The following is a 24,452-nucleotide window of genomic DNA, read 5'->3' as shown; positions in this document are numbered from 1 at the left end:
AGGTCAGCAGGAACGTTTTGGGCAGGTCAGTGTCTCACCAGCCAGGGCAGGGAGTGATGGGGTCGGAAACAGGCCCTGCTCCCTCCTCTTCTATGGATTAAATGCAAGGGAGAGGGAAAGGCATCATCTTGAAAATATGATTTACTGACTTACTGCAACGAAGTCTGTGCATTGTATGCTCCTAAGCAAGAGAAAGGGCATAGAACACTATAAAAAACAAAGCAATCCAACAAAACAGATATGTGTGTGTTATCATATGCATAGTAAGAGGGTCTGAGAAAGACACAGGCTGAGTTTTATTCAAGGTCATTTGAGCACTGGGGTAGGTGATGGGGCATGTGTGGGAGGACAGAATTTGACTAGACTTTACATATTTCTGGGAAGCCTTCTGTGAACTGGTTTGGCAGAGAGCTGATAGGTAAGATATCTGGAGGTCCCAGGTAGGATCGCTATTCCAATAAAACCCCACATGCCAGACCTGGATTCTGGTGTAGAAAGCAGTCTCTGGGGATCCCTGGGTGGCGCAGCGGTTTAGCGCCTGCCTTTGGCCCAGGGCGCGATCCTGGAGACCCAGGATCGAATCCCACATCGGGCTCCCAGTGCATGGAGCCTGCTTCTCCCTCTGCCTGTGTCTCTGCCTCTCTCTCTCTCTGTGACTATCATAAATAAATAATTAAAAAAAAAAAAAAAAAAAAAAGAAAGCAGTCTCTGGAAGTCAGGAGAAGAAGTTCCAGAATGAAATCGCTATGACAATTTAAGCCAGTGCTTTACATAATGGCTGGAAATGGGAATGAGGGCCACATTTGCCCAGAAGAAAAATCCATTGTGTCATTATTCCTTTTCTTCTTTTTCTTTTTCTTTCTTTCTTTCTATCTCTTTCTCTTTCTTTCTTTCTCTTTCTTTCTTTCTTTCTTTCTTTCTTTCTTTTTTTGGGTCAGAAAAAAAGAAATCAGTGACATTTGAAAACAAAAGAATCTTCTGGCACTAGCTCCAAGAGAGAGGCCCTGATTCATATTCCATCACATTCCTTTAAAAGGGAAGCACAGCTAACCTGAGTGCCAGATTATCCAGCTTTTCACTTGGCATTTCTGTAGGACTCCACCTAACAACCCACTGAAAGCTGAAAAGAATTTCTTCTGAACTGAGTGGCAGCACCGGGTACTTGAACCTGGGCTCCAGTCAGTCAGCATCACGCACAGAAGGGACGCACAAAGGTGGGACCGAGAGGAGGCGACACACAGTCATGGCCAACGGATGCCAGGCATGGATGGTACCACCACACAATAAGGCGGCTCCAGTGACTTATAAATAAACCCCAACACCCATCCTTTATAGGGAAGGAAAAGATCTGTGTGAGGGAGAGATCAAATGGTTACGTTTCCCTAGAGAATCAAGGCAGAAGCACAGGCTGATTTTTATAACGACAGATTTATTACTGTGTTGTTTTTCCTGGGAGAGGTCGATTAGCAATATCTGGACTTACTGGCAGAGACTGAACCCCTGAAACTTATCAAGGGAGTCAGGGCAAGAAAATGAGGGGGAAAATCTCCAAGACAAGCAGCATTTCGGAGACCTGGCCCCCCTAGTGGACCCGGTGCTGGGAATCCTGTCCATTCAGCCAAGAATTAGAAAAATCGCAAGGCACACATCGGCTCATTCTGCACAGTGCTTTTCTAAAGCACTAGGCAATTCCAGAAGCACAGGCGGCAGGGAGGGTGAGTCAGAATAATTCAGAGAAGGGGGACGGGCAGTATCGCAGGAGGCAGGTAGCAGACTCCTGACCTTTCTGGGGGGCACATCAGAGAGAAGACCCTAGGGTGAAAGCACACAGGTGCATGTGAGTGTGGGCACACGTATGTGCGCAAGCGTGTGGGATGGGCTCAGGGCTGGTGTTGGCAAGGAAGGCTTCTCACCATTTCTCTTCCGTGCCTCCTCCTTTGTCACTTTCTGCTGTGCCATGACATTCTGGGGCGAGCGCCTCCCCGAGCTGGGCTTCCCTGATTCGTTGCTGATGACAGAGCCATTCTCACTGGGCGACCTGCTGGAAGTAACCATAGCAACAGGAAGACGGTAAGTTGCGACTCCAGCAGCCTCCTCTCAAGGTTATTTTATTTGCACAGTTTATGTCTGTCGCCTTTCATTCTGGTTTCACCCACAAAGAAGGAATGATACAGGAAAAGAAACAAAACAAAACCAGCCCCACACTCCGGCCTGGGTGAAGCAGCTGGTCTTCGTGAAGTATGTCATTTAGGTGGAGTGCTTAGCTCTGGAGACAAGTTCAGCGAGTTTGGCCCTCAGATCCCATCTCTGTTCCATTAACCCCCAGTGACTATGGAAACGGTGGTGATGGGGTTTGTAAGCGTGCCCTCCTTTTAAAACACAGCACTTTGAAGAATGCTGCAGAGCATTTGATTCACGTGGCATCTGTAGGGACATGCATAAGACATAGTTCTCTTTACAGAATGTACCTTGACCACTAAAGTCATCCCACCCCTGAGTTCTTCACTCTGTCTCACACACAAGCGCATGCATGCACACGTTCTTTGACTGTGTCAACTGGCGACCCCTTACATTTGAAACTACCAATGTGAGCTATTCATCCCTTCAGGAAATACTTTACGTGCATCGGCTCTGCGCCTGGCTCTGTGCCAGGTACACTGGCATACAGAGATACTAAGACGCCACCCATTTTCTCCAAGAGCTCCCCATTGGAAGCGCCATCTAGGTGCCAAGGACTACGCGAATGATTTCAAAACTCTCAGTGAATCATTAGGACCATCTACTGATTTGGTGATCATCACCCTTGTTCAGCAAGTAAGGAATGTGATGCTCAAGGGGGTGGAGTGTTTTGTTCTGGGCTGGGTTAGGAAGCGGCAGATCAGTTCTGGAAACCAGGACTTCCCCTGCAGGTAGGGGCTCTGCCCACGTGCCAGGGCACCTCTCCTTTACTGTCTCTCACAACGTCCCAGATGAGGCAGGCCTTTACGCACAGCAAGCCACAGGGCCCTCTCCCCTTCCCTGGGGGCCGATTCTGGTCTTCTGGAACTCCGTGAGAAATGGGCTTTTGGGGCCCCTGCTGAGGTTCATGCTTCCTCAGGCCTCAGATCATCATAAAGACCAACTGCCTTCCCCTCTGTGGAGACAGTCAGGAGGCAGATGTCCAGACACCTCATCAAACCCTCTAATTCTTTTACAGTCAACTGTCCAAATTCAGAACCTAAAGACATCCAGCCTCTACAATGGAAAATTGGCTGGAATAAAATGTAGCGCTTCCCCAGTAAGTAAGCAGCTCCTTAAGTGGAAGCTGTGTATCCTTGTGAATGACTCCTCTTTTTTCCCCTTCCTTTTCCCTCCCCATCCTCTGGGAATTAAAAATCCTTGGTTCTATACTCTTCAGCACCCTAAAATCACCACCAGTGAGAGTGTCCACTCACATCCATGAGAGAAAGCAACATCTGCCCAGAGGGTTCCACAGAACAACAGAGCCAAATGAGATGTTCCTGGCCAAAGTGCCTCAGACAACTACAAGTTTGGGAAATGTTGTCTATTGTATTCCTTCTTTGGATATTTCTGATGCACATTAACATATCAAAGGCCCTGCTCAGTCCTATCATAAAGAGACTCCTCTCCTTTTGTTTAATCCAGCATTTCCCAGTTTATTTGGCCCCAGATCTCTTTCACCATAAGACAGTAATACAAAGAATGCAGCCTGGGAAAATATGGATAAAGTATTAATTTATTAAATGTATATTATTTATCCAACAGCTATTGGATCACTGAGTACCGGCCATACAAATATACATCCACAGAGAAGACATAAGCCCTGGGATTGTTTTCAGAACCCCAGTTAACAGCACCCACTCTTCCAACTGGCTTTATTGGGACAACAAGACTTTCACTGAGGTTCACAGAGGAAAGAAGGAGAAGGGTTTCTTGTAACCTATTTTACGATCATAAAATACTTAATGGCATTTGCATAGTCTTTCCTTCATTTGATCCTGAAACAGTTTTCTGGCTTTTTTCTCTCACTCCTGGGAAAGGTATGAATGAATATATTTCTTTCTTTCCTTTTTTTTTTTTTTTTTTTTTTTTTTTTGAATGAATACATTTCTGGAGAGAAACTCCACCTCTGTTTTACTCTTTCATCAGTTTATAGATTATGGTTACACGGAGCCGTCAACTCAAACTTCTGGTCAAAAACAGAGAGTGAGATTTGCACGTGTGTATATCCACTCACACGAGAGTAACAAAGATGTTTTTGAAAGCAAGAAAGAGCCAACTGTAAGGCTATGGTCGTAGGCTACTGAACTCAATAGGCCCTCTTCTGGGGATATGGGTGTATGTGGAGCCTGGATGAAGAGTCATGAGTCCGGGGTGGGGGGGAGAGATTAATCAGTTGCTGAACAGTTATGGCCAATCACTGAATGACTGTCCCTATGAGGTTGATTCTCTCACCTCGCCCATTAATCACAGTCACAGATCAACAAAACAGCATCACCAAGAGCCTTGGCTAGAGGAACAGGACCTGCAACAACAACTGTCTGGTTGTCTGGCAAGTGGCCGAACCCTCAGATTTCAGTATTAAAATTGTTTTAAAAACAGGCTTAAAAATCGAGATATTTTCATGACCACCCACTCCTGGTTTCTCCTGTGTTTTACTTGTAAAACTTTTTGGATCACCTAACAGACCCGTCCTGATAGGTCATGGAGTCCTCAACCAGCAGGAATGAGGGAACTGATGCGGCAAGATGGAAAGGCCAGAAAAATAAATGCCTGATGGGTCTGCTGTTGGTTTTGGCATCTTAATATCTTTCCAAATGATTAGAGACTCCCGTGGTCAGCTGAACTTGAACAGAAGTGGGGTTTCCCGCATAGCTTTGGCCATGATATAGCCAGCCCTTAGTAAAATTCTATTTTTACAGATACATTATGAAGCAAATATAGAAATCATTCAGCTGTGTAGGCATTGTTTTCTTTATATTTATTTCATAAGCTAGTATTTCTTAATAAAATTCTAAGGATAAGTAATCGAATTTGATTACCAAGGGTAGATGCCTTTCTCATTCAAGAAGAAATGCTTGTTCTAAAAAAAGAATTTTTTAAAAATAAATCTTTATATGATTTAAATCACTCAAGTAGAATGGGTGGAAAAGAATTTTTATTCTTCCCAGTAGTGCTGTGTTAATATCCTAATTTTAGTAATTCTATTTATTTCCTTTTAGCGTTCTCTAATAGGTGATAAATAGATTGTGAACATGCCTTTATTGTATTTGGCAAAGATCATAATGGGAATAATACTGTAAGTAATTCTATTTGCCAGTCAGTTCAGATAATTCATCTATTACTTCTCTATATGTTTCAACTCCCCATGCTGGGGCAGACTGCTGCAGTCCACCTCCCTGTAACCAAGCTTGGGTAGCCGCCTCCCACACTGACTCTGGACTAGACCATGCGTCTTGCTTTGGCCAACAGGACAGCAGCAAACATAACACAAGCAAAGATTGAAGAAGTGCTTAAACTTGGGGGCTTATTTTCTTGCTGTAATCACCCTGTGAGAAAGCCAGAGCTAGCCTGCCAGAGGATGAGAGACCATGTGGAAGGAGGCCCCAGGGACCGGGCCGCCCCAGACAAGGCTATCAGCAGCAAGCCAGCCCAGCCAGCCCACTGCCTTACTATAGATGCATGAGTGAGCCCAGCTGAGATCAGTTGAGTCTAGCTCAGCCCAGAACCACCACCTACCTGAGCTTAGCTCAAACTTCCAATCCACCAAAAATCATGAGCTAAAGAAATGGCTGTTGTTTTAAGCTGCTAAACTTTGGAGGAGTGTGTGGTAGAGGAATAGATAACTAATCCATATCTCCTCAACCTTCTTTCCTACCCAAGCTGAAATTCAACCTTCTTCCTCTATACCTTTCTCTGTACCCCTTTCTGAGATACCAAGAACTCCTGGAGGGAAAAACACAGAGCCTTGGTTGCATGACTCCAGTGTAAAATTTATGTACCTGACACAGACGATCCTTCCTTCCCCCTCAAATTACTCTCTTCTCTTGGCTTCTTGGATTCCATTCTTGCTTTGTCCTCCTCATGCCTTTTTCCCCCTGATGCTTTTTGGTCTCCTATGCTGACTCTTCCTCATTTGGACCTCTAATCATTGCAATGTTCCAGAGGTCAGGTCTTGGATCTCTTCTCTACCTATACTCTCCTAGGTGACCTCATCCAGTGCCATAGCTTTAAATAACTAAATGCTGACAACTCCTCCACTTATATTTCTACTCTGGACCCCTCCTCTGAACCCAACAGTTGAGTTGTGAACACTTCCACTTGCATGGCCAACAGGCAGCTCAAACTTAACATGCCCACATCCAAACTCATGATTATCCCCTACAGATTTCTTCTCTTCTGGTCCTCTCCAGCAAAACCAATGGCAAATTCATCCCTCTCTATTTCATTCCAAGCAAGCCTTGTTAGCTCTTCCTTCAAAGCATGTTTAGCATCCCATCAGTTCTCACACTTCCATGCCTTGGCCCACACCACCATCTCTCACCTTGCAGTTTTATTGCAAGTCACATCATGTCACTGTTCTCAAAACCTTCCAATGACTTCTGATCTAAGTTCACAATAAAATTCCAAGTCCTGACTTTGGTCTATAAAGCCTGACATGATCAACTTCATGCAACTTCTCTGACCCATCTGCCACCACTTCCTCCCTAGTTCACATTGGCCTTGTTGCTCTTCTTCAGTATGTTAAGAGATTTCCTCCTCTGGGCTTTGCACATACTGTTCCATCTGCTTGGAATGTTCTTGTCCAAGATAGCCTTGAGGCATACACATCATTTCATTCAGGTCTTTCTCAAGTGTCACTCTATCAGAAAGGCCTTCCCTGACCTCCTAGCTAAAACAACATCACACCCCTACCCCCTTCCATTGCTCTATCCTCTTACGTTGCTGTGGTTTTCTTCTTCACACACATCACCACCCGACTTACTATGTATCTACTTCTCTATTTGTTCATTGTCTATCTTTCTCCTCCAGATTGTAACCATGACAGTAGGAGCTTTGTCTTGTTCACTGCCACATCCTCGGTGCCTGGTGAACAACACTTAACCAAAATGTTAGGTGAAGGGAGGGAGAAAAGGAAGGAGGCAGGGATGATGTAGCTTTTCCAGCCTCCACTGTGGTGGAGAAGGGAGAAGGGACTTGGCAATGGGAGTTGGTTTGGCCAGCCAACAGGGCTTGTCATAGAGTTCATTACCTCTTTATAAGACCATTGTAAAGTCCTTACAGTGAGTCTCCTGGCCTCTAGCCTAACCTCTCCCATCTATCATCCACATTGCCATTGGAGCAGTCTTTCTAAAATACAGGCTGGATGTCACTGTCTTGCTGAAGAACTTTTAGTGGCTTGCCATTGCCTGGAGAATACAGGTCAAAGTCCCTTACCTGGCAGTTGAGCACCCCCCCTTCTGGTTTCATCCTTCTCTGCATCTTCTGGTTTCATCCTTCACTGCATCCCAACCACCGTGAACTCTAAACCCTAGGGACATTCACCATTAAGTGAATGTGTGCTGATCCCTCTTTTCCCCCAGCTCCTTTGGACTGGACACCTTTATCTCTCCCCAGCTATTGGCACTCCACTCACCCTCTGAGGTCTAGCTAAAACAAGCTCCTCCACCATCCTTTCCCTCGTCGGAATTAAGCTCTTTCCTCTCTCTTTTCCACAGCACTTTGTTCAGACTCCCCTATGAGCACTGCACATCATGCTTGGTTTTCAGGTATTTTTCTCTCTGTCTCTCTATCATGAGATCCTTGGGGTGACGACTCAATCATAAACCTTTCTGTAGCCCTTCCCATGCCTGTCAAAGTACTCTATTTATGGTAAACACTCCTAAAAAATTTGTTTAAGATTTATTTATTTATTTGAGGGAGAGAGAGAGAGAGAGGCAGGTGGAGGGGTAGTAGGGAGAGAATCTCAAACAGACTCCCTGCTGAACATGGAGCCCCATGCAGGGGCCCAATCCCACAACTCTGATCCCACCACTTTGAGATCATGACCTTAGCTGAAACCAAGAGTCAGATGCTTAACCAACTAAGACACCCAGGCGCCCCCTTCCCAAAATGGTTTTTGAACTCAAACCTTGAAAAACGGCCAGATAAAATCCAACTCTACTGAATCAAAGGCACCACTTATAAGTTAAATAATACAAGCATGACACCAGTGCCAAATTTGTTGTAATACATATGAAAGCTAAAGCTCTGCTGTTGTTGGCTGATCAGTGTCATCAAACCTTACAAAGCGTGGCTCATAAGAAACAAGTATTAAGATTCTCATCATCTCCCTCAGTCTCCTTCCCAAATATTCAAAACAAGCACGAAGGGGACTTTTTAAAGAGGAAAGTGGTATGAACTTGAGGGCTTCGGCTGCTCTCACCATCAGTTATTCCCCTTGCTGATAGAGAGAGGCAGAAGCTGGCCCCGTGCCTACCTCTTTCGTGTTTCAGTGGACTTGGCCGTCTTGATGGTGCTTCCATCCTGGGTGATGTCTCTTTCCTGAGAGGCAGGAGCATCTCTGACGGGAAGCGGGAGGACCACCGTTTCCTGAGTCACAGGGACGACCTCCTCATCGGCGCCTTGCTGGCCCAGGTGCTGCTTGGCATAATCAAAGCCTTGCACGGGCTGCAAAGAGGGAATGGATTTGTGGTCCTATTCCTGACAAAGTGTGACCGATGATGGCTTTGAGAGAGGACGGGCAGGAGCGTGCATGTGACAGTACCACACTTAGCTTTCCGATGAACAAGGGTGAGCTCAAATCTCCCCCATAATTCCTGTCTGCAAAATCAGAATCTGTGCTCATTCCACCTAGCTACAGAATCTCCATAGAAGAGCATAAATAAGATGCAAATATGCGTGTGAGAACAAACTTTTTTCAAGAATTTTAAACCACCAATTTTAAGTCACTGGATATTGCTAATTCGAGACTCTTAATTGATACGTGAAGTAAGTCCAGTATCATCTCCTGTCTAGGAATGACCTGTCATCCCCGAACCCCACTTTCACATAGTTTTATGTGTAGTAAGAGGCGTGTGACTTTGCCAAGTTGCTTGAATTCTGAACCTTAATTTTCTCATATGAGAAATGAAGACAATCAGATCTGCTTTATTTACACCACCCCTGGGTTTTAAAGAGGAATCACAGCTCTGCAAACAGAGGGAAAGAAACATGCTTCCACATGTGCGGCAGTACAATCATTAATAATAAAATGGAATTTATGGAATCACTCAAATCCAGACCTATGGCTCTCCTATGATTCATTACTGGGTAATTAGCAAGGCTTTTATTGCACGATGCCTGAAATCCCACGTGAATAGGGCAGCTGTGAGCAAAGCCCAACAGACATCCATTAGTAGGGCAATAAAAAACCAAGAGGCGTGTTTAAACAGTTCCTAGGAGTGTCTCTATTCTGCTTTCTGCCCCAGAGCAGTACAACAGAGATTTGAGGCAGGACAGTGGGGTGGTGGAGAGTACCAGCTCCAAAACACACTGCCTAGGTTCCAATCCCAGCTCTACCACGTATTAGCTAGGTGACCTCAGATAAGACACTCAAATTCTCAGCATGGGTTTCCTCACCTGTAAGTGGAGATAATAGTAGGGTAAACAGGATCCAATATATAAGGATGTGAAAATGACTTAACCGCCCTCAAAGACATGCTGCATGGATTAAGTAGTAAAGGCATGTTCAGCATTTAGTGAAGTGCCTGGCACACAGTAAGTGCTCCATGAATACTCGTTAAGACTGTTTGCCTTCTTATTACATCACAGACCAAGTGAAATAGAAATCAGTGATTCTCCTCAAGAAAATCTGGGGAAGAAACTCAACCTCCACCACATGGGTTCACTCAGAACTTGGCATGATAAGGAGCTCCCCCTTCAATAGCGACTTTTCCTAAGAAATGTAGCAGGGAGCCCCCAGCTAGATGGATCGGTCTAGGACTGTGGCCCAACCCATCACATCTTCCTGCCGCATCTCAGGGCAGGATGGAGTTTTATTTTATTATTTTTTTTAAGATTTATTTATTTATTCATGAGAGACTCAGAAAGAGAGAGAGAGAGAGAGAGAGAGAGAGAGAGAGGCAGAGACACAGGCAGAGGGAGAAGCAGGCTCCATGCAGGGAGCCTGACATGGGACTCGATCCTCGGTCTCCAGGATCACACCCTCGACTGAAGACGGCGCTAAACCGCTGAACCACCGGGGCTGCCTTAGGATGGAGTTTTATTGATAAATCCAGCAAAGCTTCCTCATGTCAAGCTGCCTGTAGTTCTGCCATTGGCATCCCCCCCCTCCCACCCCATTCCTGGGGAAACTCACTCTGGGAAGTGTGCTCAGTGTTCCCTCTTGGCTGAGACACACACTCTGATCCTAAATGGTGACCACGGGGATCCCTGGGTGGCGCAGCGGTTTGGCGCCTGCCTTTGGCCCAGGGTGCGATCCTGGAGACCCGGGATCGAATCCCACATCGGGCTCCCGGTGCATGGGGCCTGCTTCTCCCTCTGCCTCAGTCTCTGCCTCTCTCTCTCTCTCTCTCTGTGGCTATCATAAGTTAAAAAAAAAAAAAAAAAAAAAAGCTAAATGGTGACCACGGACATTCTGTGCCAGGAGCTGGCAAAGTGCTTCTGAAATAGTGTTTGTTCGTTTCCCTCCCTCCTGTGGGGCCTCATGAAATGGAATGAGCCTTTGAACAACCTGGTCATGTTCCTAGACTACTGGACTATCTGCTCCTCCCACCGATGGTCACCAAGTGGATTCAACTGAAATGTTTCTAGAAGCTGACATTTTCCCCCCAGGTCCACTGTTTTATTGTCTCCTGGCTTGGTACTGTTGCTTCCATTCACATCTTTTCTAGGCTCATCCTGGACAAGCTTCCAAAGTTAATCTCCCTGAGAACCACATCAGGTCACGTCACTCCCCCATTAAAAATGTTTCACAGCACTCAGACTCTTCAGCAAGGCATCAGGGCCCTTCACCGCCTGCCTGGACCTGGCTGCTCAGCTGTACCTCCTGGTGACTCCTTTTCTGTAATACCTCCAGGCCCCCATTATCCTAGTTAGTGTAGTGCCGACTAGAGTTCTTGGGCACTGGCTTGTGCCAGGGACTGTGCCTGGTGCAGGAGATATAAAGATGAATAATATCTGGTCCTCTGCTGCCCTCAAGGAACGTTTGATATTACTAGTACAGTGCCGAATGCAGGAAATCAATTAAGACATTTCATCCCCACTGTAGTTCAAGGAGGTGGGTATTATTATGATGATTCCCCATTTTAAAGATAAAGAATCAGAGGTTTGGAGAGGTTAAGCCACTTCCCCAGGCTCATGCAGCTGGTCTGTGGCAGGGCTGGGATTGGCATCCAGTTCTGTGTGATGCCGAGCCAAAATATCTAACCACTGCCTGATGGTTCTTCCCAGGGCCTCTCCTCTCCTTCTAGAGTCTGCCATCTTGATTGAGCATCTACTAACCGTACTTGGCCTGGCTCCCGTGCTAAGACTCCTGGCCTGTCTGTGAGGAGGAATTGAGAGTCTCCAATGGCACTTAAGACTTCCCAAGAACCTAGTAAAGACAACAAGCTGGCCCTGGCCTCCTTCTTGCCCCCATTCTCCCTGGATTTGGTCCCTCACCCTTTACACTGTGTTGAAGCTATCTGCTGGATCCTTCAGGGGACTGTGCTGACAATGAGTGAGCAGAGAGACATTAAGGATTGACGAGTTCAACAGTGGCCACTGTTAGGTTAATAATAACAGTTCTCATGTATGTTCAATACTTATAGCCTACAAAACACTGACACCTCATTTCATGCTCACAATCACCTCCAGGAGGAACATCATAGTCTTCGTTTTACAGTAAGAACACAAAAGCTCAGAAAGGTCAGTGACTTGCCTAAGATCACACAGCTAAGTGGTGAAAGACTCAAGACTAGTCCCTTACTCCTCTGACTGATGACATTCACAATCACCTGCGATTCATTAATTGTCATTGGACACACACTTGTGACCCTTGACACCGCTGAGACATCATGAAGTATCTATAGCTGCTTCAACGAGTTCTGTAAAATTAGCAGATCAAAATAATCCCCAACAATTTCAAAGGCAGACATGTTATCCAGACCTTTTAAGAAAAAAGTATATATAGTAACAAAAGCCAATCGACAGATGAATGGATAAAGAGGATGTGATACACACAGACACACACACACAGACACACACACACACACAATGGAATATTGCTCAGCCATCAAAAAGAATGAAATTTTGTCATTTGCAATGACATGGATGGAGCTAGAGGAATTATGCTAAGTGAAATAAGTCACTCAGAGAAAGACAAATATCACATGATTTCACTGATCTGTGGAATTTAAGAAACAAAACAGATGAGCAAGGGGGAAGGGAAGCAAAAATTTAAAAAAAGATGAAATCAACACACACACACACATACAAAGATGAAATCAGAGAGGGAGACAAACCATGAGAGACTCTTAACCATAAGAATCAAATTGAAGGTTGCTGGAGGGGAGGTGGGGGGGGGGAATGAGGTAACTGAGTGACAGGCATTAAAGAGGGCACTTAATGAAATGAGCATGGGGTGTCATATGCAACTGATGAATCACTGAACTCTACTTCTGAGACTGTTAATTAATTGATTTTAAACTTGAAAAGAAAGAAAAAAAGAAAGGCCAACTTGAATGTAATATTTATGTGCCAGGCCCAGCTCAAAGTAACTTGCATAGCTCCCCTAATCTTCACAACAACCTATAAATACATCCTGTTATCATCCCCATTTCACAGATGAAAAAACTGAGACACAAAGGGGTGAAGTACATACAGGTCCCATAGGTAGTGTGTGAAAAAGAGGAAACAGCTGGGCACCTTTAGGGGGCGACTGACCTGTCCCGAGCAGACGGTCATGCCAACCACTGCAGGCCCTCCAAGCTCCATCCTGCATCTGGGTGTGGCCCTAACTACTTTCCTGTAAGGCTGCCTGTTTCCAGGGAGCCATGTTCTCATCAATTATAGGAAGGGAACCACTGGACAAAGGCTGTGAATGACAAAGAGTAAAGAGAAATGAACCAGAAAGAAAGAAGGTCACAAGAGACTTGATGCCTGTATTTCTCAGGTTCTCAACCTTCTACCTGCAGAAGCCCAGATGACCACCATGGTGACAGGGTTCCGTCGATAGTACCCGGTCTCTGAAGAAGAGTAGGGGTGTGCACGCCCTGGCCTCGGCTCCCAGGACAGGCGCACTCACCTCCTCTTAGCCTGTCAAGCCTATTACTAAGTCTCAGCAGGGATCTGGGGAATGTCCTCTGGCACTGCAGCCTGCATTCTAAAGACGCAGTGATGTCCCTGAAAACCAGGAGACCATCCTCCTGCTCTGTGGGTTGGTCACGAAGGCTAACTTCTTCATTCCTCCTTGTTCCTTGGCATCAAATGAATTCTGCTCACACACACACACACACACACACACACACACACACACACACAGGTTGTGAGAAGTGATGCAGGTGGCTCTCTCCTCCCAAACACTGCAGTGTCCCTGGGTTGCAACAGCAGAAGGACTGCAGTAAGAAAGAGGCAGTTCCACGCCGCTGGCTTCCTATGATAAAAGGGCTTTGCAAATCAAAGTGCGGAGCCCAGGCTCACTGAAGGAGCAAACAGCCACCACCACCATGCACAAGTGAGGCCAGTCTTCTCTTGGAACATAAATTGGCTTGATTTTCAACATTGGCCAGGTATCTCTTCAAGCACGATACACCAGGTAGGAACATAAAAGGGGCTCTGAAAACCCACAAACATGAATCTCTTCCAGCTTCAAAGAGCTCTCAAGCCAGAAGGTATGGCTGAAATCGTGGGCTGCCCAACTCACCTTGGTAAATTAATGAAAATTTGGCTTAATCTCTAACACAAAGTTGGCATTTACAACCTCAGTGTGGCAGGTTTTACATTCCTGGACTCGGCTGCAATTAGATTCTGGTAATTACTGTTATGTCTGAAAGGCTCAGGTTGTAACTAAGCTAAGATGGAAATGAAATACCCCTTCTTGGAACACTTTCACGTCTCGCTGCTTGGACAATTACCAACACTGCGCTGCTCCTGGAAAGCAGGTGCCTTTGGGTCGACAAAAACAGAACAACATCCTTTGGAGTTTGGTTCTTTCATACACAGAGCATCTGATCAAGCTGCAGCTTTGCAACAGGTGAATTAGTTTAATAAACTATAAAACTCATTTGATTGCTTTTGCTGAAGCGAGGTGTGACCATCCCGAAAGGACTAGGCATGCATGACTCCTGGCAAGGACTGTCTTTGCCGTTTCACTTCTGCACAGGTAGACAAAGCTCAGGAGTTTGGTGCTGGAAGAGGAGACTGGCAGCCAAATCTCAGGGTTCAAGAAGGTGTATCATGTGGAGAGAGCCCAAACGCACAGGTACTGGTGTTGAGTCGCTCCTCTGCTGCTAGTTATGTGACTTTGGACAAATCCCCACAGTCTCTCTTTCCTTTGGTTTTCTCAACACTAATGTGAAAATAATAAAACCTGCCCTGACTACGACCTACCTTAAAGGGCTGCTGTGATGAGCAAATGTGACAGACACAGAAGACCCCGGCAAATTATAAGGCATTGTGTAAACATCAGGTATTATAGATTATGATATTTCCCTCGGGGAATATGCAGGGAGCTAGGTGACTGCACAAGTAGCCTTCAGAATTTCCTGAGTCCACTCCCCGCCCAGTCATCGGAGGTGTGGAAACTGTGCAGGGTGGACGGGCTCCCGGCCAGGCTTCAGAGGAGCCACTGAACTGGTGTTTGATGACGTCCGGGTCAAGGCTCTGCAGCTTGCCCATCATGGCAGCCTTTGGAGATAAGCCCCTCCAGCCGATGGAAGAAGGAAAACTTTGAGAGTCTAATGTGCCCCCAAAGAGCCCTGCATTAGGAGCCAAAAGACCTGGTTCTACCATCAGTTCTGCTCCTAACTGTGGGTGATCTTAAGTCGCCTCTCTGTAAAAGGAGGATGTCAGATTAGATGACCTCTAAGGCCCCTTGCAGGTCTATCTAGCTCCTAATTTTCTGTGCCTCAGTTTCCTCACTTGCAAAATAATGGCCCTTCCTTAAAGCTATTGCTGGGAGGATTGAGTTGCTATATGTAAAGCTATTGGAAGCACTTATGGCAAAGAGAGTGCACTAGATAAGCATTCGGTATCATGTCCTGACTATAAACATAAAGGGTGTTCAATGATGTGAATATACTTAACACCACGGAATTGTACACTTGAAAATGGTTAGGATGATACATTTTATGTTATGTACAATTTACTCTAATTTTTAAAAAAGATTTTATTTATTTATTCATGAGAGACACAGAGAAAGAGGCAGAGACACAGGTAGAGGGAGAAGCAGGCTCCCTGCAGGGAGCCCGATGAGGGACTTGATCCCACACCCCAAGATCATGCCCTGAACCAAAGGCAGATGCTCAATCACTGAGCCACACAAGTACCCCTAGTTTACTCTAATTTTTTTAAAATATTTTTTTATTTATTCATGAGAGACACAGAGAGAGACAGAGAGAGAGAGGCAGAGACACAGGCAGAGGAAGAAGCAGGCTCCATGCAGGGAGCCCGACATGGGACTCAATCCTGGGTCTCCAGGATCACACCCTGGGCTGAAGGTGCTAAACTGCTGAGCCACCTGGGCTGCCCTTACTCTAATTTTTTAAAGATCAAAATAAATAAGGGGTCTCTTTGAGAATCAGGGATTGGTAGAATGTTTCTGAAGGTGTTTGCAATGGCCTCCAAAGCCAAGAGAGAAAAGGCAAGCAGAGTCTCTCCTCACCACCTCACGTACCTTTGCTCTCTGAGGCAGGTTCATCATGGTGTCTGGCTTGAAGTCGTTCTTGTTCTTCCGGCAGAGCACAGCAGTGATGATGATGATGATGACGGTGACCACAGCAATGGGCGCCAGCACCGCAGCGATGATCCACAGGTTGTTGGGTGGATTCTTTACCACGGCTGTGGGAAAGCAGAGGGACCATGTGACAAGGGGCATTGGGAGGGGGAAAGTAGCCCCCACACCTCTGGTCCCAAGTCATGAGATGGTGAGCAGGGTTTGGGATGAGAAAGGCTCTTGTCTTGGGCAAGTTACTCAAGATCTCTGAGTCTTTGTTTCCTCATCTGTAAAATGGGGCTATCACTTTGTGAGGCATCAGAGAGACAAGAGGTCCATGTGGGGCTTTGGTGTGGTCCCTAGTAGGTACTCAATAAATACTAGCCTTCACTCTTATTAAGAGAAAGAGGAAGATGGATTGGTATCAATTTTCCCCACAGATGATGTCCAGGAATCCAAAGAGAAGAGAGAAGAAATCTGAGGGTCAGAGTTGGACTGGAGGCAGGAGGCAAAGGCCACAGAGAGATGTCTCTAAATACTGCAGCAAAGCCACCTCCGAGTGAGCGACAAATAAACATAGCTGAGTAGATGGACCTACCCCCACCACAGGTTGGTTGGGGCAGGTTGGAAATGCCTTGGTCTAATCATAAGGATCAAGTTGCCCTCAAAGCCAGAGTAAAGAGTAACCAAAGCTATTGTCAGTAGGAAGAGTGTGTTATTAGAAGAAGAGGTGCTTCTTTGGAGGTGGGGTTGGAATTAATTAACCTGTAAAGAGCAACAGGGTGATGGTCATGCTCTGTATCAGGACAGATGTTAGGGTCATGCAGGTGTATACATCTGTCAAAACTCATCAAATGGTATACTTAAGCTCCATACATCTCACTCTTTGTAAATTTTACCTAAACATCATAAATAAGTACTAGATTCTAGGCAATGGCATGCATGCTGAAGTGTTGAGGGCTGAAGTCTGCTGATGTTACAACTTACTTTGAAATGCCTCAAGAGAATAAAATAAGATGGATTAATGGCTGGATGGAAGGACAGGTAGATAAATATGTGATAAAGAAGAGTAAAATGCTAATCGTGGAATCTAGGTGGTGAGAACATGGGTGTTCACCTTATGGTTCTTTCAACTTTTTGAAAGGTGGGTTGTTAGGAAATGTAAGAAAAAGTTCCTGGACATGAGATGGATGAGTCTCCCCCATGACCACTGGTGGGGAGGCTTGGAAGATACTTCTGTCCAATCAAAAAGAGAAATATGTTCTTAGAACTGGAGTAAAGAAAACAGCAACCAAAACAATCAGCAAGAAAAAGAGCTTTTGGAAGGGAGTGGGTCTACAGGAAATCTAGAGAAGAGAGCCAAAGGGCTTGTCCATCCCTTAGGAATGTGCCCCAAGTGGCGGGTGTGGGGAATCCAGCTGGGAGGGTCTATCCTGGCGAACAAGAGGACTGCAGCTTGCTGTTTCAGTTTGGTGATACTGTCCACTAATCCTACCCAAGTTCTCTGCTCTCCCATACCCTAGATGATCTCATAGACCCATGGCTTTAAATACCATCTATGCTGACGATGTTCAGGGATCTTTATCCAACCAGGACTTTATCCAACCAGGACTTTATCCAACCAGGACCACTACCCTGAGCTCCAGGTTCCTACATCCAACTGCCAACTCAATCTCTAATTGGATACTGAAGAGATACCTCAAATTTATTATGCCTAGAACCCAATTCTCAGTTTCTCCCCCAAACCCGTTCTTGTGATGGTCTCCAACTCAATAAATTACAACTCCTTCCTTCCAGTTGCTCTGGTCAATAGCTTTGCCATCAATATTGACCCTACCTTTTTATTCTCACCCAACATTCTATTCATCGACAAACCTTATTACCTCCAAACGGAGGTGATAAATCCACAATCCGTTCACTTCTTTCTATTGCTGCCCCCACTGTGGTCCAAGCTACCAGAGTCTCTCATTTGAATTACTGCAATGGCCTCCTATCTTGTCCCTTGTACTCTACGGTTTATTTGCAACACAGCAGTGGCATGATCCTTTAGAAACTCAGATTATGACACTCCTTTGCTCAAAACCTTCCAAAGGCTCCCCTCAGAGTAAGGATCAGAGTCCTTATAATTTCTCAGAGACCCTAAGTGATCTGCCTTTCCAACCACCCTAGTTACTTCTCTGCCCTTAGAGCCCACTGGACTCCCTTAATTCACTCTGCTCCAGCCTACCAGTCTCCTACTGTTCCTCTAATGTGCTGGACATGCTCCTGTCTCAGGACCTTTGCACCAGCTTATTCGTCCACCTAGAGTGCTCTTCACCCAGACATCCATGGCTCCCTCCTTTTCTTCTTTCAGGGCTCTAAACTAGTGTCACTACATCTACTCTTTAAGAGAGAGCAATCCCTGCCCCTGACATTCTCCATCTTCCTCATCTTGGTTTTTCTCTAAAGCAGTGCCTCTCAAACTTGTGCACGCCAATCACCTGGAAATCTTGTTCAAATGTATGATTCGGATTCTGTGAATTGGTGCAAGGCTTGAGACTCTGCCTTTCGAACAAGCTCCCAGGTGGCGCCCATGTAGCAGGCGCACAGGCCACACATGGAATGGTAAGGCTCTAAAGCACACATTAGTGTCTGACACGATACATTTGTATTTCCTCATCATCTGTCTCTGCCTCTCCATTAAAATGTACACTCCAAAAGAGCAGGGAGGGGTTTCTTGTTCACTGCTACACTCCCAGGGCCCAGAACAGGGTCTTGCACATAGTAGGTGCTCAATTAAAAGCTGAATGAATGTATAAAGGAATCACCATTATCCCTGTTGCAATTTGGTTCCCCATATAGGTTCTCTCCACATGGCGGAGAGAAATCTCATCTCTTTGGTAGTTCTAGTCTGTATTTTAAGTTAATATACTATCAATCTGATTTGTATATCAGTCTTTCATAAGTCTGCATAGCATAGGTTGGTCCTCCTAATCCTGCTACACTCTGAGGGCTGCTAGACCCACAAAGCTGAGGACAAGAGTCTGGAATATTTTAGGAGACCCCATGGTAAGTGACACATGATGAATCCACTGCTTTTTCTTTGACTTCAACCACCCTCTCTGACTTCAAGTGGTCCCGCATCAGCAGAGATCTGCCTCTCACCCAGCAGCACTTGGATGTGGAGTTCTTTAGTATCAAAAAACCCCCTTCTTTTCCAGAGTTTTTCATCAATCGGTGATTAATCACATTATTAACTTCTGAAAACAGCTCATTAGATAATGTGCTTCTGTTGACATCAAACATTTAATTGCTACTGCTTTTAGCAATTTGGTATTTACATGTGAGTTTGATGCCATTAACGTCTTTTAAAGCTTAGGGTTTCCATGAAAAATAACAATATGCCTCTTTTGGCTATGCTATTCTCTCCCAATGAAGAAAAATGTGTAGTGTATCAGAACATGATACCTTAAATACATATTTCACTAGCAAGAGTCATTATTTACATGAGTTCTGCTTTTACTTGGCTTTATGGCTTTGGTGTATATGTTCCTTCTTGGTGCAGAATGTAAAATCCTTTCACCTGGATTTAAAGGGAAAGACAATACATTTATCGTATGTACATTCGTGAATTCATTTAACAGTCAAAGAGATAGTAAAGTTAGGTCAACTGAAATCATTTAAACCCAGTGTATTCACTGGCATAGTGATCTAAAACCGCAAGGTCATGTATAGAAGTGAAGAGACATGGGGGATCCCTAGGTGGCGCAGCAGTTTGGCGCCTGCCTTTGGCCCAGGGCGCGATCCTGGAGACCTGGGATCGAATCCCACGTTGGGCTCCCGGTGCATGGAGCCTGCTTCTCCCTCTGCCTGTGTCTCTGCCTCTCTCTCTCTCTCTCTGTGTGAGTATCATAAATAAATAAATACATAAATAAATAAATAAATAAATAAATAAATAAATAAATAAATAAATAAATAAATCATTATAAAAAAAAGTGAAGAGGCATGAATGGCTATTTAATTTGCAAGAACTTGGATGGAGAAAGGATAAGAAAGGGGGACAACATGTTCTGAGCTTCTGCTGTGTGTGAGGCACTGTGATATGCAGGTGCTATTATTCTTACTCTCAGTTTGCAGATGAGGAAGCAGAGCCCCAGGGAGGTCAGACGTTTTTATGAAAAGTCATCTCTTTGAAATACACAGCTTGTCAGTTCTACATTGAAATGGAGGTGTGTGTGTGTGTGTGTGTGTGTGCGCACGTGTGTGCAGGGAAGGGTCTAGCCCAGGGTCCAGTCACTGTGAGTGCTCAGTCACTCTCCTGCCCAGACATTTCTGTCCATGGCTCTCATTCCACTTCAGGTGTGGCCCTTGGAGCTCTAGTAATTGTGGTCCTCACCTGCACCCTGACCTCATGGCTGCTACTCTCCTTCCATCAGTGACACCCTCATTGGGTCTCAAACCCTCCCACTCTTGGGAACCTTGTCCTTAGGTAGCCTCAGGTGGTAACTCATTGATCTTCTTTTTAACCTCACAAACATTTAAAATTATGACCCTTATGTCCTTGATACCTGCTGGCCTTCCTGTTTTTCTCCATGGCCCTTATTGCTTTGAACATTTTATTTACTTATTTTGCTTATTTGATCTGCCCACTCAGGAATGTAAGCTCCGTGAGGGCAGGGGTTTTGTCTGCTTCATTCACTGCTATATCTCCAGTGCCAGGAGAGTGCCAGGCACATAGTAGGTTCTCAAAAATATTTACCAAAAGAATGAATGAACACAAATCCCCTTCGCCAGAGGATCAGTCTATCACTTTCTTAAAGTGGCATTTCTTGCAATAACATCTGACGGCCAGGTAAGGCCAACCAATTCCCTCTCTGGTCAGCTTCAGTGTGGGGAGAATCTTCCCTACTCCAGTGGCTGTGGCTCCGTCCAGATCCGGCACATGGAGCAGGTGTAAACCTCCATGCGAAACACGGCTACTTCTGTAGCGGCCACTGCCGCCCATTACTCAGAGGTAATAGGGGTTCAGGGGGCATAGCATGTCCCATCACAGGGCACTACACATTGGCCCTAGTGATTTAGAAAACACTGGAACACACAGAACATTAACACTCTCCCTTCAGAGAAACAAGGTGTTCGTTCAACACCATGATTCTCCATAGGAGGAACTGATTGATGTTGGGTTCATGTTGCTGGCTGATTTTGAAACTATTCAGAGAAAATGAGATTTAAAACATTTCTGCTCCTCTTCTTCACTGGTCCTAGCTTCCTCTTCATCTGATCCTGAGCATGGAGGAATTTCCCAGGGTCTGTCCTTTAGCTCTACACCATCCCCAGACCCTCGAATGGTCTCCAGGAGTTTATTTCTAACCTGTATCTACAACATTCCCAAACCTGTGGTGTTAACTTTAACCTCTCTCCTGAGATGTAGGCTTGAATTCCCACAACTTTCCTAAACTCAGACTTCCATATCCCAACAGCACCACCAATGTTCCAACAGGACTCCCTCTATGTCCCAATAGCACCCCTGGATGTCTGCAAAAAAACACCCCCTCAATATCCTGTCACTGCCCCTCAATATCTGATCAGCAGCTCTGAATATCTCATCACCTTGAACTCAACATGGCCAAAACTGAATAAAGTACCTTCTCCCTTCTAAAAATGCTTCCCCTCTCCAACCCCCTTCCTATTTTCATTACTAGCACATTAATCTCTGAATTATATGAGTTCTTAAACTTTAAGTCACCTTTCCTTCTTCATTCCCTCTCTCCTCTAGTCCCAACTGTAGACTAGTACACTTGGATCCATAAGGTATCCATGAGACATTCAGCTACCACTTACCAAGCCCCCAACAGGTGCTCAAGGAGTGTACTAAGCCCTTCATGAGCAATAATTAACTTGCTTCCTCCTCCAAGTAGCTCTAGAAGGTCAGTATTCTTTATCTTCCCATTCTACAGGTGTAGAAAATGCAGGTCAGTGAAGGTCATTTTTTGTCCCAGAGTTCCAGAGCTAGAGAGTGGAAGAGCAGGGGCATGAATCCAAGAGTGTTATGTTGCAGAGACTCAACTGCTCTGCTGTGGTGTCTTCCAGTCATGTGCCTTACACAGGGCCTGGCAGAGGCAGATAGCTAAAGTCAGCCCTTTGCCCTCACAGAACAGAGCCAGGCAGTAGCTGGGTTGGATATTCAAAGATGAATGAGATGTGGCACGTACTTTTGGAGAGCTCACGAGGGACAGGGAGCAAAAACAACTTGTTTGCCACCTGTGGTAAGGGCCTTGGAATCATCTGGAACTAAGGGAAACAGGGTCAGGGGTGGCTTCAGAGAACCAGGGAATGTGAAGAATGGATCCCCCTGTGTGGCTGAAGCACCATGTAGGAAGGAGAGAAAAACAGGCTGTATGGGTGGAACAGGCAATATGGGACCAGGCTGTGAAGGGACCTGAGCCTTTTGTTGTGAGGGGTTTAGAAGGTCTTCTGTAAGAAGTTCGGCTTTTATTCTGTGAACAATGAAGAGCCACCAAATATCCTGTGAATGGAGTAGATGTGAGATCAGAATCGTGTATTCTGATGACTCTACTTACAGTGTGGACAGTATGTTAATGGCAGAGTGATGGAGGTTGAGTCATTTGGGAAGGACTCGCAAAGTCCGAGAAGAGACGACAATGAAATGGAGAAAGGGAAACACATCATTTGTGAGTTATCACAGGAGGAGGTCCAGGTGGCTGTGAAGGCAACAAAGAAGCGCCACTGAGGGACAGCAGCTCTGCAGGCAGGTGATCCCCAGGTGATCCCCAGACTCTCATTTCCAGAAAGCTCTATGCATTTCCTAATTTGACATGATTGGTCTCTACTGCCCATGCTCTCCAACTTTCCACGGCTCCCCATCAACCACCATAGGCAAAGTCCCCTTGCCTCAAACTCTGCTCCTGATGCTCCATTCACTTCTTGTTCTAAATATAACCAGCTCCCCTCCTGCCCCTTTCCCAAGTACCACAAGGCCTGGAACTGAGGAGGTCATGGGACTGACTGACCCATCAGCATCAAGGATGGATTGGGGACAGGAGAAGCGATGGAGAGAAAGAGACAACGAACTGGGTTTAAATCTCCAGTGAGTTATGGAGGACCTCTGGGGGTCTAGAGGGATTACAGTTATGGGGAGGCAGCTTCAGAGGATCTGGGATCTGAAATAATAGAAGAACTGGCTTGGACATAGCAATGGAGCCTGTAGAGGACGGAAGCCCTGCCAATCTTACAGCATTTCTCTGATCAGTCTGCAGATCCTCAGTGTGTACTGTCCCACCCTTGCTCAAGCTCCCCACACACAACCTCAGCTTCAGCTGCCAACCTCACCTCCTTCTGTCCCAAGAGAGTAGAAACAATCACAGGAAATGTCCTTGGGCTTCCATTACCAAATGGACTGCCCGACCGGCACCCACAGCCCTGGATTTTGCTTTCGCTCCCAGTGCAAAGGATGAACGGTCGCTGCTCCTCACTGAATCTGACCCCTCCACTTGTGCCACTGCCTTGTCCACTTAAGGACTTCGCTCCAAGACAGTTCTTGTCTCTCTTCTGCACTGTTTCTCCCTATTACAGTAACACATCAATATTCAACCATCCTCCAAGATCTCCCTGTGCCTCTCCAGTAAGGGCACCATTAATCTTCTCCTCTTTGCTGTCACTACTTCCCCACCCCGTCCTCCTCAATCCACTCTAGCCAAACATCTCCACCACCTCTGCCTGGAAACCACTCCTGCCAAGGTCACCAATCATCTCCATTTTGTCAAATCCAGTTAACCTCTGTCCTTATAGTAAGTACACTGCCTCTCAAGAATAGAAGTTGACACAGGGCACCTGGGTGGCTCAGTGGTTGAGCATCTGCCTTTGCCTCAGGTTGTGATCCCTGGGTCCTAGGATCGAGTCCTGCATCAGGCTCCCCACAGGGAGCCTGCTTCTCCCTCTGCCTATGACTTTGCCTCTCTCGCGCACATGAATAAAAAAATAAAATCTTAGGGATCCCCAGGTGGCGCAGCGGTTTGGCGCCTGCCTTTGGCCCGGGGTGCGATCCTGGAGACCTGGGATCGAATCCCATGTCGGGCTCCCGGTGCATGGAGCCTGCTTCTCCCTCTGCCTGTGTCTCTGCCTCTCTCTCTCTCTCTCTCTGTGACTACCATAAATAAATAAAAATTAAAAATAAAATAAAATCTTAAAAAAAAATACAAGTTGACATAGTAGCTCACTTCCTTACAGGACATTCCTTTCTTTGCTAATTTCTAAGCCTACTCTCTCCTGGGCTTCCTCCCATCTCCCTGGCTGCTCCTTCTCAGTGTCTTTTGTAGGCTCTAACTCTTCCCTCCTGTGGATTGCCAAGCTATGCTCATGGCTAACCTGCGAGGATGTCTGCTAGACATCTCAACCCTATCATGTCCAAACCAAACTCTCAAGTCCATCTTCCCACTCTTGCTCCAGCTCCAAAAAAAAAAAAAACTCTCTCCCACCTCTCAACAAATTATAACACAAGCAGCACTGAAGCAAACACCTAGGAGTCATGCTTCTTCTT

At 45.8% G+C, this 24,452-nt stretch overlaps 1 protein-coding gene across 8 annotated transcripts in view; it reads right to left on the bottom strand.

Moving 5' to 3' along the window:
- KIAA1549L (KIAA1549 like) overlaps positions 1–24,452 on the bottom strand; it is a 267,232-nt gene that overhangs the window by 68,621 nt on the left and 174,159 nt on the right. For 6 of the 8 annotated variants that reach the window (XM_077863535.1, XM_077863536.1, XM_077863539.1 and 3 more), the window contains 3 exons: positions 15,878–16,041; positions 8,480–8,670; positions 1,914–2,041 (listed from right to left, as the gene is read on the bottom strand). In XM_077863535.1, coding sequence (XP_077719661.1) covers positions 1,914–2,041; positions 8,480–8,670; positions 15,878–16,041 — 483 coding nt within the window. Of the gene's footprint in view, positions 1–1,409; positions 1,813–1,913; positions 2,042–8,479; positions 8,671–15,877; positions 16,042–24,452 lie in introns of those variants that run through there. The other 2 variants (XM_077863542.1, XM_077863537.1) reach the window with 2 other exon arrangements.

Source organism: Canis aureus, chromosome 21 (assembly GCF_053574225.1).
Source record: "Canis aureus isolate CA01 chromosome 21, VMU_Caureus_v.1.0, whole genome shotgun sequence".
Lineage (NCBI taxonomy): Eukaryota > Metazoa > Chordata > Mammalia > Carnivora > Canidae > Canis > Canis aureus.
The sequence above is the reverse complement of the archived record's forward strand: the minus strand, read 5'-3'. Positions and strand labels throughout refer to the sequence as shown.